Below are 14,727 nucleotides of genomic sequence, written 5' to 3' on the forward strand. Positions count from 1 at the left end.
AAGCAAAAATTTGTGTGAGGCAAAAATGAGTTGTTAGAGGAAAGAAGACACTTGTTTTTCTATCAAACTCATGATGGTTGTTTTCAGCTGTAATTGTGTCTGAGTCATCCAGGCAGCTTTCTGCAAGCCTGAGGTCTCTGCACCCCACCAGTCAGACTCACGATGGCCGAGCCCGTGGCCCGGGCAGGTGCTGCTTCTCAGAGGCTGTTGGTGGAGCTCCAACTCCCAGGTGATCGCACACTAGCGGCTGCCACACCCTGCAGGGTGACACTGCCGCCTTCCGCTCCTCCCACAGCACAGCGCAGCAGCTCAGCACCTCTCTGTGGAACAGCCCCACCCCCCCCGTGTTCCACAGGGCTGCTTGCAAAGGCCCCACACTGTGCCCTGTCCAGTTCTATAAGTGGCATTTGAAGTCACTCCACTTTATGTGCACAGAAAATGAAGACGCAACAACTCTGAACAATCAACTAGGAAGGAATAGAGAAGGGTTTTCTTAGGGGGAAACTGTTGAATAGAGTAAGAAAAAAAAATCACAGAACAGATTTAGAACCTTGGAAATTTAGCAGAATAAGGGGATAGTCCATATATATATATATATATATATATATGTGTGTGTGTGTGTGTGTGTGTGTGTGTGTGTGTGTGTATGTATGTATGTATGTATGTATGTATACATTTTTTGGCTGCTCTACTACTTGAGCTGTGACTCCAGCCCTTATATCCTAATTTTATGACATCATATAAAGTCCAGTTAAGCAGAAAATTAAGTTTATTTCTGGATATACCACAATCGAACATATTCTGTGTTTATTTAGAATATCATAATCAGTGCAAAAATAGACCTCTCTTCTCTCTTGCAAAAGTTAATACAATACTATGTGCTAGATACATGATATTTTAGTCAGGTTTTCAGGATTCACTCCTCAAAAAAATAAACAAAAATCTACAGTTATACACATCAAATTTATCACACAAATACATATATACAACAGCATAATTGTAGTGCAGAAAAACGAAGTTCCCAAATATAACATGTAATTTACTTTACACCAAGGTATTCTATGTTTTTTCAAGGGCTTCACCGATGAGCCGAACAGCAACGCTTTTGCCGTCATCCGTCTGAATAATGAGCAGTGCTTCAAACCTGCCTGCGGCCTCCGGTCTGAAGTGCACCGGGATGTGGATGTAATGTCGGGCTCTGGGGAGAGAAGAACATGGCAGCGCATGATGGGACAGCCCAGAGAATTAAGTCACACTCCTCTGACTGCTAGTCTAATTTCGTTGATGCTGTTATTTATTAAGAAACTGAAACAAAGAGGAGAAAAATCTGAAATTTCTATAGCTTAGTGGCAGAATACTTACCTAGATTGTATAAAATCTTGGGTTCAATCCCTAGCACCAGCAAAAGATGAATGAAAATTCAATAGAACTGAAAATACGATGGCATCTGTACCCTTGGCTATCCAACAAAAACAAAGGCAAAAATATGTGCTAAAGGATACGCTGATCATACATAGAGCTTGCACTCTGCCTGTTAACGCAGGGTGCACTTGCCCAAGAGAGGGCAAGAAAATGCTCTAAGTACCCCTGGAAGTTTTGGAGTGGAAGGAATATTAAAATCACTTGATCCCATGTGATTCATGACAAGAGTATAATTTTGCTCTAACATGTACCTGGGACTTTTATCAGGATTTTTCTACAGAGGCTCTCTGGTTTGGTGGAGGGGAGGGCCATCAGCCGGGCCCGCGGTATGCACTTGAGCCATGACTGACTGTGGGCGTTCAGCGCGTGGCTTTCCTGGGCACCCCTTGCTGGGTGGCACTGCATTGGTAGCACAACACCAACTCCTCTCTAACTCCTGGACTGCTCTGAGCAGTGCCACCCCTTACACCAGGAAGCTGGCAGGCACCATGGGAAATAAAACGGAAGAAAACAGAGGAGATACTGGAAGAGGAGAAAGAAGAGGAGTTGGTGGAAAAGAGTTCTCCACTGTCAAGGGCAAAGTGGAATACTTCCTAAAGTGGAAGGGCAAAACATGGAGCCCCAAACTCACTGCCAAGTTTCTGCAGTCACACAAGACAAAAGAAATCAGAGGCAGGAAAGCATAAGGTGGATTCTGATTCTGAAGACAGAAGAAAGGAAAGAAAACAAAAGAAAAAGAGTCAGAAAAGCCACAAGGCTTTGCCCAGGGTCAGGAGCCCGAGTGGGATGACTGCAGCTACAAACTCCAGCAGAGCACCTGTTCCTGATGAAATGGAAAAACAGATCAGGCCTGACCTAGTCCCTACCAAGGAAGCCATGTTAAGTGCTCACGGGTTGTCATATCCTTCTATAAAAAAAGGCTGACATGGCAAGTCCACTTTATTTCCCATGGTGCCCACTCTAGCACTTGAACCACAGTGCCACTTCTGGCTTTTTCTATATGTAGTGCTGAGGAATTGAACCCAGGGCATCATGTATGTGAGGCAACTCTACCACTAGGCCATATTCCCAGCCTGTGTTTGAAATTTTTATGGTTTCAATATGAAATGTCTCTACAGGGCTCATATGTTGAAGGCTGGTCCCCAGATGAACTTGATCATTGAGAGGTGACTGAATATGAGGGCTCTGATCAAATCAGTACATGAATCCTCTAACTCCAATTCATAATTTGCTATCATTATATCAAGTAGGAGGCCCTACTTGGAGGAGATAGGCCACTAGGGCTGGGCCTTGTTTCCTGTTCCTTCTTTTCTCTCTGCTTCCTGGCTGCCACGAGGTGAGCCTCTTTGCTCTGCCAGGCCTTTCTGTTGCCATGTTCTCCCTACCTTATGCCCAATCTCAGAGCCAAAATGAAGCTTTCCTTCTTTGAGCTATATTCTATCACAGTGACAAGAAAGCTAAATTGACCCAAAAAGGTATTGTGACAAATCACCTGTTTCAAGTCTATATTCTATTTTGAATACACTGTAGTATCAAACCTAGAAATTCAATCAACTAGAACTTTCCCACTCCAAATTTAAAAGGAGCCCCTTTTCATTAAAAAACAACAACAACAAACTAGCATATCAGTACATCAAGGTCTCAGCATGATTAGAAATGGAAAACAGCATAAATGACTGTTAAAGTGTCAGGACAGGCTAGCTTAGCTGCAGCTTCTGCTAGAACTAATCTTCCCTCTGAAACCACACAGCAAGACATGCCAGCTCAGAAGTCTGCCAAGACCAAGCAACTCCTCTGGAGCAAGGACACAAAGGCACAAAGTGGCAACTCACCTCAGTAGGAAATGGTTCAGTGTAGAAGGACAAAGGTTAAAAAAAAAAAGTAACTGCAAATTCTTTGTAAAGATAGATATATAGATATATATAGAGAGATAAACAATTAAGCCCTCGCCCCCCCCAAAGCACTTTTACTTTATTTTATTACTTTACTTATAATTTTAAGGGAACAAAATACCCTCAGCATACATATTTGTGTTTACCTTATTCTATACAAGGCAAAGCCCCTGTGACTTCTGGGAAACTCTCCTGCCTCTTGCTGTTACAGTTAGCAAGGGAAATGCCTTTCATGTGTTGGTGCTGGAACTTAAGAGTGCAGCCCAGCAAGGCTCTAAGAGCCTCGGCAAAGGTACACTGTGTAAGGTAATTATTACTTCATGTACCCTATGGATGACCACAGTCATATTATTATGCTACAAGTGTACTTAATGGTGTCAGTGAGCAGACCACGATTTAAGGAACAGAAAGGGGATTAGTAAAAGGCTGGGAATTACCTCCTCAGGGTTCTGAGAACTGAGATTTTGTTCCACTTGCCAAAGCAAGTGAACTGTTTCTCTCAATCAGCAATTATAGTTTATGAGCTCCTTTGTCCAAAGTCAAAGTGTCTAGCAGTTGGGACAAACACAAAAAGCACTCAGCTCAACAGTGAGAATAAGCACCTATTACTTCAGTCTTGTGAACACTTTCCAGCAAGGCTAGTGCAGCGGCTGGCTTCTGCTGCTGACTCTCCATGGCTCCGAATGAGCCAGCCTCTGCCCTTCACATGATGTTGAAGGCAGCAGATATGGCATGAGAGAAGCCTTCTGTGTCCCAGAATTAGACTTAGTGCTTTACACACTAATTTTTTCATTTTATTTTCTTACTGGCTTTTTTCCTCATAGTAGTATTTTATCACTCAAGCCACTCTACTTCTGCTTTTTGCTTGTTATTTGGAGTTAAGTGTGTCTTAGACTTGTCTATGATAGCTTTGATCCACAATTCTCAAATCTCAGACTCTGAGGAGCTAGGGTTCTAGCAACTAACACCTGGCTTCTTATATAAATTTTATCAAATTTACAATGACTTGTCATTGTTAAAACCAATGCTGGAACTTATAAATTATGTAGTTACTCTATAGTAACCTAAAGACAGTGCCGATCGATGCTTTCTGGAAGCTCACTGAGATCAGAATGACCTAATCAAATATAAAATTATCTCATTTGGAGTATAAAAGTTTTAAAAGATTGAGCCAAGCACTGGTAGCTTGTGCCTAAAATCCTAGCGACTCAGGAGGCTGAAATCTGAGGATCCTGGTTCAAAGCCAACCCATGCTGGAAAGTCTCTTATTGTCAATTAACCACCAAAAGGCCAAGTAGAGGGCTGGGGATATAGCCTAGTGGCAAGAGTGCCTGCCTCGGATACACGAGGCCCTAGGTTCGATTCCCCAGCACCACATATACAGAAAACGGCCAGAAGCGGCGCTGTGGCTCAAGTGGCAGAGTGCTAGCCTTGAGCGGGAAGAAGCCAGGGACAGTGCTCAGGCCCTGAGTCCAAGGCCCAGGACTGGCCAAAAAAAAAAAAAAAAGGCCAAGTAGAACTGTGGCACTAGCCCCAAGCAAAAGAAGCTCAAGGACAATGTCCAAGCCTTGAGTTCAAGCCCTGGAATCAGCACACATGTACAAAACAGGTTTTAACAGATTTAAATATGAGTACAAATAACCTGTATCTTCTGATGTTATTTAAAATGCTTCCCAAGGTTTGCTTAAAAATACTTTCTCTATCTCTAAAATGTAGGCTGCTTACATCTTAAATCTTTCTAGCACTGGGATGGCAAGTCAATAATTGACCTCAACAAAAATGGATACTTTTATATAAAGTGGGTCACAATGAACATTTTTCCCTTTTAACTGTTTTAGAGACAGGGTGCTCAGTAAGTAATCTTTTGAACTTGTGGTCCTTGAACTTATGACTACATAAAGTCTAACTGTAGTCCAGACTGGCCTTGAGCTTGTAACACTGGATACTATTACATTAAGTGGGTCAAAATGAACACTTTCATTTTCCTTTAAATTGCTTTTGAGACAGGGTCTCATTGTATAGTTCAGGCTAGCCTTAAACTGGAGAGAAAGAAAGAGTTGGGGGGTGGGGGGACCTACACCAACTGCCCCCATCTCTCAAGTGCTGGAAATACAAGTTTATGCCACTATCCCTAGCTATGTATTTACTTGGAAAACAAGATGATAGCAAATGAATTTCTCATCATGCATACGAGTAGTACTGTCACAACCTACATGAAAAGTAGCAAAATCAGCAGGAAGTCTGACACATCTTGCTTAAAAAAATGACATAATAAAAAATAGAGATTAATAGGTAAGCAATCTGATGTTTTAATCATCAATTCAGTTACTGTTGTGGCTTACATCTATCCCAGCCTGCCCCCCATACAGTTCTTTTGGTGATAATGTACTATTTGCCTGATTTCCTTCCGACCCCTCCAACCCCTTACAGTTAAGGTCATGGATTAGTGGCCATGAAAAGCCCTATAAATGATAATCGTCTGGGGGCTGGGAATGTGGCTTAGTGGTAGAGTGCTTGCCTAGCATGCACGAAGCCCTGGGATCGATTCCACTGCACAACATAAACCGGAAAAGCTGGAAATGGCGCTGTGGCTCAAGAGGTAGAGTGCTAGCTAGCTTTGAGCATAAAGAAGCCAGGGGCACTGTGCTCAGGCCCTGCATCAAAGCCCAAGGACTGGCAAAAAAAAAAAAAAAAAAAAAAAAAAGAAGATAACTGCCTGAACCAAGAACCACCCCCCTCACCAGACATCAAATCTGGTAGCATCTTGATCATGGTCTTCCTAGGGCCCCAAATTGTGTGAAAGGATTTCTGTTGTTTATGAGCCACCTGGTCTATACTATCTGTTCTAGCAGCCCAGATGGATTGAGATGCTACAGAAAGAACACCCTTCACACTGCCATTTCACTCAGCTGGTCCCATTCCTACTCTCGACCTCTGAAAAGATTCTGCCTCTGGTAACACTAATGGACAATACTTAGAATCAAGAAAGTTGAGTGGACTGCCAGTGGCTAATACCTGTAATTCTAGTTACTCCAGAGTCTGAGACCTGAGGATTGTGGCCTTAAGTCAACCCAGGTAGTAAAGTCTGTGTAGAGTGCCAGCCTTGAGCAAGGAAGCTAAGGGACAGTGCCCAGGCCATGGCCCAGACTTCAAGCTCAGTTCTAGCACCCCTGTCCTCCAAAAGAAGTAGTTGATTTGGCTTACAAGTTTTAGCGGACATATCTGTCCGCGGACAAAAGTATCTGTAGAAGGAAATTAGGCAAAAAATACAGTATCAACAGAGAATGTGAAACCAGAAGAAACGAAATGTGAAAGCTGTAAAATTGTCATAAACTCCTGCAAGGTTTTGACCATCTAGCTGTAAAATAAAAAACAGTGACATAAACCTGAACAATTTAACAAGCAATTTAACCAGCTATTGGCTCCTTACCAAAACTAAATGAGGTATATGTAAGTACTGGGTTTTTGGGTTTTTTTAAGTTGATAGTAGGCTCTCCAAAAGACTTCTCTTTTTTTTGGAGGGGGGGGGAGTGGGGGGTGCAGGCCCTGGTCCTTAAACTCAGAACCTGTCCTTAAATTTTTTAGCTCAAGGTTAGTGCCCTACCACTTAAGCCACAGCTCTATTGAAAGCTTTTTTGATGGTTAATTGGAGATAACAGTCAGACTTTCCTGCCTGGGCTGGCTTCAAACCACCATCTTCAGAGCTCAGCCTCTTGAGTAAATAGGATTACTGGAGTGAGCCACCAGTGCCTAGCTCTTCAAAAGAATTTTTAATGGATTGTTTTAGGAGCCTTCTTAAGAGTGTTTGTTTTGTGCCGATCCTAGGGCTTGAACTCAGGGTCTGGGCACTGTCCTTGAGGTTTATTTTTGAATTTGTGACAGGTATACACTAGCTAGTTTCCACAGAAGTATTTCATGGCTCTACTGCCTGCAATGGCTAGGTCAGTGGGCAGTGCTTGCCTAGCATGGACAAGGTTCTGTGTTATAACCCACTGCTGCTAAACAACAACAACAAAAAACTTTGCTTCAGATTAGGGTCAGGAGCCAGTCTGAGACTAAATTAATAAGGCAGGCATGACATCTGAATTAAGATAATAATAGTAACTGGAATACTTGATGACGCATTCTACTCATATGGAATTGTAACTCCTTTGTACAATGGAAGAAGATGACAAAAAATAGGACACTTTATTCAATATCTGTTATATTCAATTACTAAAAATATTTACCACAATTAGAAACTTAAATGGGCTCTTTGTGAACAAATGAAGTGCCTAAGTGGTAGTAGCAGTTACGCTATCATGTATTTCAGTACCATCTAGCTACCTACCTACCTTACACACTAGAGCAAGTCAGTTAGAGCAATACATGCAGAGACCCACGGACTTACTGTGAGACTAGGACTCAAAGCTAACAGTGAAGAGAACTTGGATTTGTTTTTCTGCTTTGTTTTTTCTTTAAAAAACCTAGGCCTCTTTCTTCTAGGTAGGTGTGGAGGAAATTACAAGAGAAAGCATTGATATGAAAAGGTAATATTCATCAAAATTTCTGCAGTTAGTACTGATGAATCCTTCTAGAAAAGGTCATCTGAAGGACAGACTTGGTAATGAAGATACCAACATCTGCTGATCTTCCTGTGTCTGCCCACATGCCTCTTATATGCTCCTCTATATAATTCAAAGTTCTCAGAAGCACTGCCATCTCTTTTTTTGCTAAAGAGAAAACAGACCCTCAGAGGGATTTGAAACTATGATAATCTTCAACATACATTATACATTCATTGTTGACTTTGCAGAACTGAAATCTATAGCTTGTGCGTTTAGGTCCCCTGGGAGTAAAAGGAAAGGTTTAGCCCAGAAGAATATAAACACGTTTAACAGTACAAAGTAGGTGGGAGAAGAAAAAAAAAGAGTGAAAGGGTAGAAGTGGAGAGAAATGTCCTCAGCCATGTCACCTTCTGAATAAGCTTTCTAAGGAGAAACCCTGTAAAGGACAATGCTGGGATGTTCATAGTGTAGTCCAAGTTTTCATTGAAGAACATATTTCTTGACTAGTTCTCTGATGCTAAATTGTGAGATCATATAGTAATTATTTGAAAGAGTCAAAGATGAAGTTAAAATTATTCTTCAGCCTTAAGCCCAGTAGAACTCTATTGCTAACTTCTAAATGATAATAACACTGAGATTTCAACCTAAATGTGCACCATATAGACAGGGAGAATTAGCCAGTAGGGCAAGAAAATAAGGAAGAAATAGCAGAAGTTTATCAGTGCACAGCTTATAGAACAAAGCAACAAAAGGCTTCCATGTTTCTGAACATACACCGAGACCTGGGTTAAATCCCATCACCAAGAACCACTTGAGAAATCTGTTTATACATAAACTTTCTGGACTGTTAACCCCAACCAATCCAGAAAACAACAATTACTTGCTTGTACAGATAGCTTTGTCCTAAAGCTCTTGGGTTTCTTTATCCAGTCCTTCTTATCTACAGCCAGTGTGGATTCAGTATAGATAATGCGCTCCTTCCCACACAGAAGAGCTCAGGAATAGCACCCAGCCCAGAGTTCAAGCCCCACAACCAACAACAATAACAACAACAACAAAACATGCTCAGGCCTAGAACCAGCAGACATCTTCCCAAATGCTGTCTAGACTTGCTGGCTCTCTGTAAAGTTGTCTTATGACCCAGCCCTTTCTCTGGCTAACATCTGAGGTGGTTCAATAAAAAATAAACAATAAATTCGTTCAGGAGAACAAACAAATGAGTCATTGACTTAAGAATAATTCAGGGTACAAGACAGAAAATGAAAAATACCACAATAAAACGTTTCCTAATTAATTGGATGGGGATGGTCCCAATGAGTAAAAATTTAAATCCCTAGATTTTGTTTAGCAGTGAGAAAAGCATTTGAAACGTGACTTACTCCAGATGTTAACTTGAGATATAATTAAGCTACTGATGCAGTGAGGAAGATTGCAGACAGGAGTAATCATTCTAGGTCCAAACCTGACGGGGTTGTCACACTGTTACCTGACTGTGTCATGAAATGCTACCTGCTGGCAACTTTCATGCTGCACACAAAAGGCATGGTGCTCTCTGCTGTTGATTAGATGGGGATTGCAACAGAAGAGGCCTCCCGCCCTCCACTTCCAAAAGACATAACCTATACCTGAGGAGAACATGGGACTTTAGAGTAAACTCACCGCAAAGAATATCTGGAATGCTTGATGTGGAAAGGCTCTCTGGGACTAAAAAACTTCAGCTGTAATTCAATAAGAAAACACTTTAGAAAGTTAACCAAATAAGACTTTTTCACATATATAAACTATCTCACTTTAAAGACACATTATGTAAATTTAGTTACAGTTACAAAATTAGGAAAGACAACAAAAAATGCTTATGCAATGAAACCACATTTAAGGCAGTTTTTTTGTTTTGTGTTTGTTGGTCATGGGGCTTGAACACAAGGCCATGGCGCTGTCCCTGAGTCTTTTTGCTCAAGGCTAGTGCCCTACCACTTTGAGCCACAGTGCCACTTCCTTAAGGAAGTTTTTTTTTTTTTTTTTTTTTTGGCCAGTCCTGGGCCTTGGACTCAGGGCCTGAGCACTGTCCCTGGCTTCTTCCCGCTCAAGGCTAGCACTCTGCCACTTGAGCCACAGCGCCGCTTCTGGCCGTTTTCTGCATATGTGGTGCTGGGGAATCGAACCTAGGGCCTCGTGTATCCGAGGCAGGCACTCTTGCCACTAGGCTATATCCCCAGCCCCCTTAAGGAAGTTTTAATGTGGATTTTTACTCCAGTTTTAGCTAAACTAAATGTTTTCCAGAAATATGTCTGTGAGAAAGATATACAGTGCAGAAGAGAAAAAAAAGTTAAAGAAACACAATCTTTGATTTTCAAATATATAAGACCATGAACTTCCAATAAGTTTCTTTACAAATACAGTATTAAATCAAATTTTAAAATTAGCTCATTATCACAACTTAAATGTAATATATAGAATATATTTCTAATCAGGAGGAAAATAGTTGTCAAACAGATGAATGCATTTATTTCTCTAAAACCCACAGTAACATTTCCAACTTACTGAGTGTGTAATGAAAGAACTATTCCTCAGATTGACTTTCAGCGTCCGTGACTCCCCAACTCTGGTTGGCAGGAACACATAAACATCTTCTGGGGCATACACGCCTCGCTGATTCAAATCAGCCTGCCTGCTTTGGGAACATATTTGAAAGGCATCTGTTTAGAATCTATAACAACCACTTTTAGATGCTGTGTTTCACCAAATCCATGTGGGATGTGGCAGGGGCTCTCGAGAGGCTGCTGGGTGAGGGAGGCACTGTGAGCATGGCCTTCTCGGCCTCCTTCGTGAAGCCTCTTTAAAGCCTGGCTCCTTGCCTGCCACAGACCCCGTCTGCAGCCAAGAAGCATATGCTTCAATCTCAGTTCTCTCCTGGACTCCTCAAGCTGTGCTGTGAGCTGCTCTCAATGGTCAGGAGAATGCTGACTTCTCTTGACTCCCTCCCAGCAGCCCATGGGGAAGGGAGCACTTTCTTCAGTTCTTCTTTGACATGTTGACCCTTTCAGGGTCACTTCTGCTCCCTCCTTCACCTCCGGCAGCCTTTTCCCAAGGCTTGACTTGGGACTTCCTAACGGCTAGCACACCTCCCCCTACAGGCAGTGGGCCTCTAAGTACCACACTCCATCTTTAGTCAGGACACAATGACCTCTCTCCAGAATCTCCAAGACACCTCAGGCCCTACGGACACAAATATTTAAGGCTGCAATCCCTCACATCCTTAGCCTCTATCTGTACTCCTGAGCAACAACAGTTGTTCTGGCAGCCACCCTGACACCCTCTTTTCTCTCTTGCCTCTTTATCCACATCACTGGGTCCTTAGGTCTCTTTGCCACCTGTCCAACCTGTTTATTCTTATCGTGTTCTCTGAAACTGTTTTATTCCTGCACTACCGAAACACAGCCATGACGTATACCCACTCTGCTGTATCTCCCTATAATGTCTGCTCCCCACAGAGGACTTTCTGAGCCCATGTGTCTTACCATGCTCCTAGAAGCTCCTCTCCAGCCTCTCTCTTCCCACACAAGGCTCTAGAGCCCACAGGGTGCTGCTGCCCAGTCCTTGCCAACTTTGCTCACCTCTCTCTCCTGACCTATGTAAGTTGCTCTTATAAAATTTACATTTGGGGCTGGGAATGTGGCCTAGTGGTAGAGTGCCCACCCACCACACATGAAGCCCTAGGTTCAATTCCTCAGTACCAAATAAGCAGAAAAAGCTGGAAGTGGTGCTGTGTGGCTCAAGTGGCAGAGTGCTAGCCTTGATCAAAAGAAGCTCAGGGACAGCACCCAGGCCCTGAGTTCAAGCCCCATGACCAACCCCCCCCCCAAAAAAAAGTTACTTTTTAAAGTTTCAGGAATCCATTGTCATATGCTACTTTGGGGAATATAAAATGGCATAAATGCTTCAAGAAAACTATTAAGAGGAGAGAAGATGGCACCGCCACAGTAGGAAGGCACCCCAACTCGCTCCAACTGAATAGCAAGCTGGGAACGCCAACACCCAACACTCCATCAAGAACCCAGCAAAACCAGCAGCCAGAAGCAGTGGAGAAACGCAGGAAACAAAAAGGAGCAAAAAAAGAAGAGCCTATAACCTGCACGGAGCCAGAGAATCACCAGGGTACCCTCCCCCCACCAGCTGACCCTGGCCCGAAGAGGGCCAGGCTGGGAAAGGGGACCCGGCGAATGGCAGATCGACTGCCGCAAACTCACACCGGGAGCGCAGAGTCCAGACAGCAGGACTCCACGGACCCCAGGGGGAGCACGGACCAAGACACACGGCGGCAACAGTAAATTCGGAACCGCACGGCTGGGATCGGACGTGAGCCCCTGGGGAATCGAGCGGCGCAAAAGGGGAGAGCCGGGGACGCCACCACGACCTATTGCCACACCCCAGCACTCCACCCCCGAAGGACCAACGGCGGCACGGGACACACACACAATCCAGGACCAGTGAGTCCCCCATTAACCCCTCCCCCAATGGGAGACCAGCTATCAGAGACCCAAACCTTACAAAGAAGCTAAAACTCCCTCCCTACCCTCCCCACCCCGAGGGAACAAAGAACCCCCAAATCAGGCGGGAAGGTCCCATCAGGCTCTGGGAAGACACAGGAGCTAACGGGAAGGACTGAGCAGCGCCAAGGCAGCAGAGGAGCCTGAACTGGCCGGACTAGCCCCATCCCCTTCCCAACAGGGGCCCAGGGATGGCAGGCATTGCAAGCCCCACCCGAGGCGCCTGGGCCTCGCGGACTTCTTCAACTAAAATCACAGGCGCTGGTGGGCAATGCCAGCCGAGCAGGGACACCTGGGCCTGATCACACGCCCCCTCGGAGCGGAGGCGCAGTCTGAGGGTGCTAACCCACGCCCAGACAGTTGATCCCACTGGGCCCCACACATATCGCCCCCCACAGCGGTCTCGCGGGAGAGCACAAGCACAACCCTACAACCCGGGGCTCGCTCTGGTAGTCGTACCCCGCTCAGGTGGACAGGGCCACAGCGGCAGCGCCCGCTGTAGTGGGTGCACAGTGCACAGGTGGGCAGGGCCCCCGGCGACAGCGCCCGCTCTGGTAGGCGTGCCCACACAGGAAGGCAGAGCTCTCCATCGGCCATGACCACTCAGTTTGGCACATTTCGCACAAGTGGGTGGGCCGCCCCACAACAACACCGGCCCCGGAGCGGTCCACATAGGAGGGCGAACCGCCTGAGAGGTGAGCTCCTTTGACCAAGATACAGAATGGAAAAAAGAACCAAAGAGGAGATAAGCCTCCACGCCAAGCTGAATCAGCGACCAGCAAAACCCCACCAGGGGCACACTAGGGTCAGCACAACAAAGCAGCAAGACACTGTCACGTAGAGAAAGACACAGAACCTACCAAACCCCAAGTGCAGGGAGAGTGACCACCTCAGCAACAACCGAGAAGGTCACGCTCACCCATTGGGAAGCAAGGTTCAACAGCCAAACTCAAACCCAGAGCCAGAACACAGACAAATCTCCCACTGACGGAACAGTGGGAACCAACACAAAGCCAAACCAGGGAAGCCACCCACAGATCTCCAGATGTGCAAACCACAAAGAAATATAACACAGTTCATCAAAGGGCAAGCCAACTCGCCAGCTCCATAAAGCAGCACGACTGAAGAGGAGATGGAGAATAGAAAATCAACTGAGGCCATGTTAGTAGAAATGATGGAAAGCTTCAGAAACAAAATCAGAAAACAATTCCAGGAGTTTAGAGTGGAAGTATTGAAGGATATCCAGGAAGCCAGGAAGAAATGGAAGCAAAAATGGATACAATGCAAACCTCCGTTAAAGAAGACATTAACACCCTGAGAAATGAAATGCATGAAAAAATAGATTTAAAATACAACTCTTTAAAGGAAGAAATTTCCACGATCAGAGCTGATCTGACAACCATAAATAACTCTCTGACATCCATAAACTCCGCAATTGAATCCACAGCACAAAAAATTGACCATATGGAATCCAGAATCTCTCTCTTGGACGATGATGCAGCCAATAAGAACCAGAAAATTTCCACACTCCAAGAAACGGTGAAGCTTCAGGACAGACAAATCCAGGAGCTAGTGGACAAAGACAAGAGATATAATCTGCGCATAATTGGAATAGAAAATGGAGCCAAATACCAGAGCAGAGGGCTTCAACATATTTTCAATAGTTATTGCAGAAAACTTCCCCAATAACGGAAGCCTATAGGACACCTGGCAGGCCAGACCCCAAAAAAGCCACGCCAAGGCACATAATATTCAAGACTTCAGATCTCAAGAAAAAAGAGCAAATTTTGAATGCAGCCAAAGCGAAGAAAGAAATTTACTATAATGGGAAGAGGATCCGAATAACAACAGACCTCTCCACACAAACCGACCATGCGCAAAGAGAGTGGAAGAACACCATCCAAGTTCTACAGTCCAACAACTGCCAACCTAAAATATCCAGCGAAATTGGAGTTCATATTCGAGGGGAAAACCAGATCTTTCCATAGCAAAGAGGAACTAAAGGAGTATGTGAATAAAAAAACTAGCCCTACAGCAAATTCTAAGAGGGGAATCCCACCAAACAGAAATTGTACAAGACAAAACAGACAGAAACAGAAAGAAACTACAATAGCCAGAGCCCAATAGAAAGAGCAGCTCACTAAAGACAAGGGGAAAAAAAAGAGGAAAAACAGCCCAACAAGAAAATGGAAGGAGAAAAAACACTCTTGTCCTTGATCTCTTTGAATATAAACGGTATAAACTCTCCGATAAAGAGGAGCAGACTGGCAGAATGGATCCGCAAACAAAAAGTTGCCATCTGTTGTCTACAAGAGATCC

The 14,727-nt window shown here is 44.2% G+C and overlaps 1 protein-coding gene across 5 annotated transcripts in view; it reads right to left on the minus strand.

Moving 5' to 3' along the window:
• Positions 1-751: 751 nt before the first annotated feature.
• Cep192 (centrosomal protein 192) overlaps positions 752-14,727 on the minus strand; it is a 107,888-nt gene continuing 93,912 nt past the window's right edge. For 4 of the 5 annotated variants that reach the window (XM_048363093.1, XM_048363097.1, XM_048363096.1 and 1 more), the window contains 3 exons: positions 10,403-10,532; positions 9,521-9,579; positions 752-1,198 (listed from right to left, as the gene is read on the minus strand). In XM_048363093.1, coding sequence (XP_048219050.1) covers positions 1,060-1,198; positions 9,521-9,579; positions 10,403-10,532 — 328 coding nt within the window. In that variant the 3' untranslated portion in view covers positions 752-1,059. The remainder of the gene's footprint in view (positions 1,199-9,520; positions 9,580-10,402; positions 10,533-14,727) is intronic. The other variant, XM_048363095.1, reaches the window with a different exon arrangement.

The sequence above is a fragment of the Perognathus longimembris genome, chromosome 15 (assembly GCF_023159225.1).
Source record: "Perognathus longimembris pacificus isolate PPM17 chromosome 15, ASM2315922v1, whole genome shotgun sequence".
Classification (NCBI taxonomy): Eukaryota; Metazoa; Chordata; class Mammalia; order Rodentia; family Heteromyidae; genus Perognathus; species Perognathus longimembris.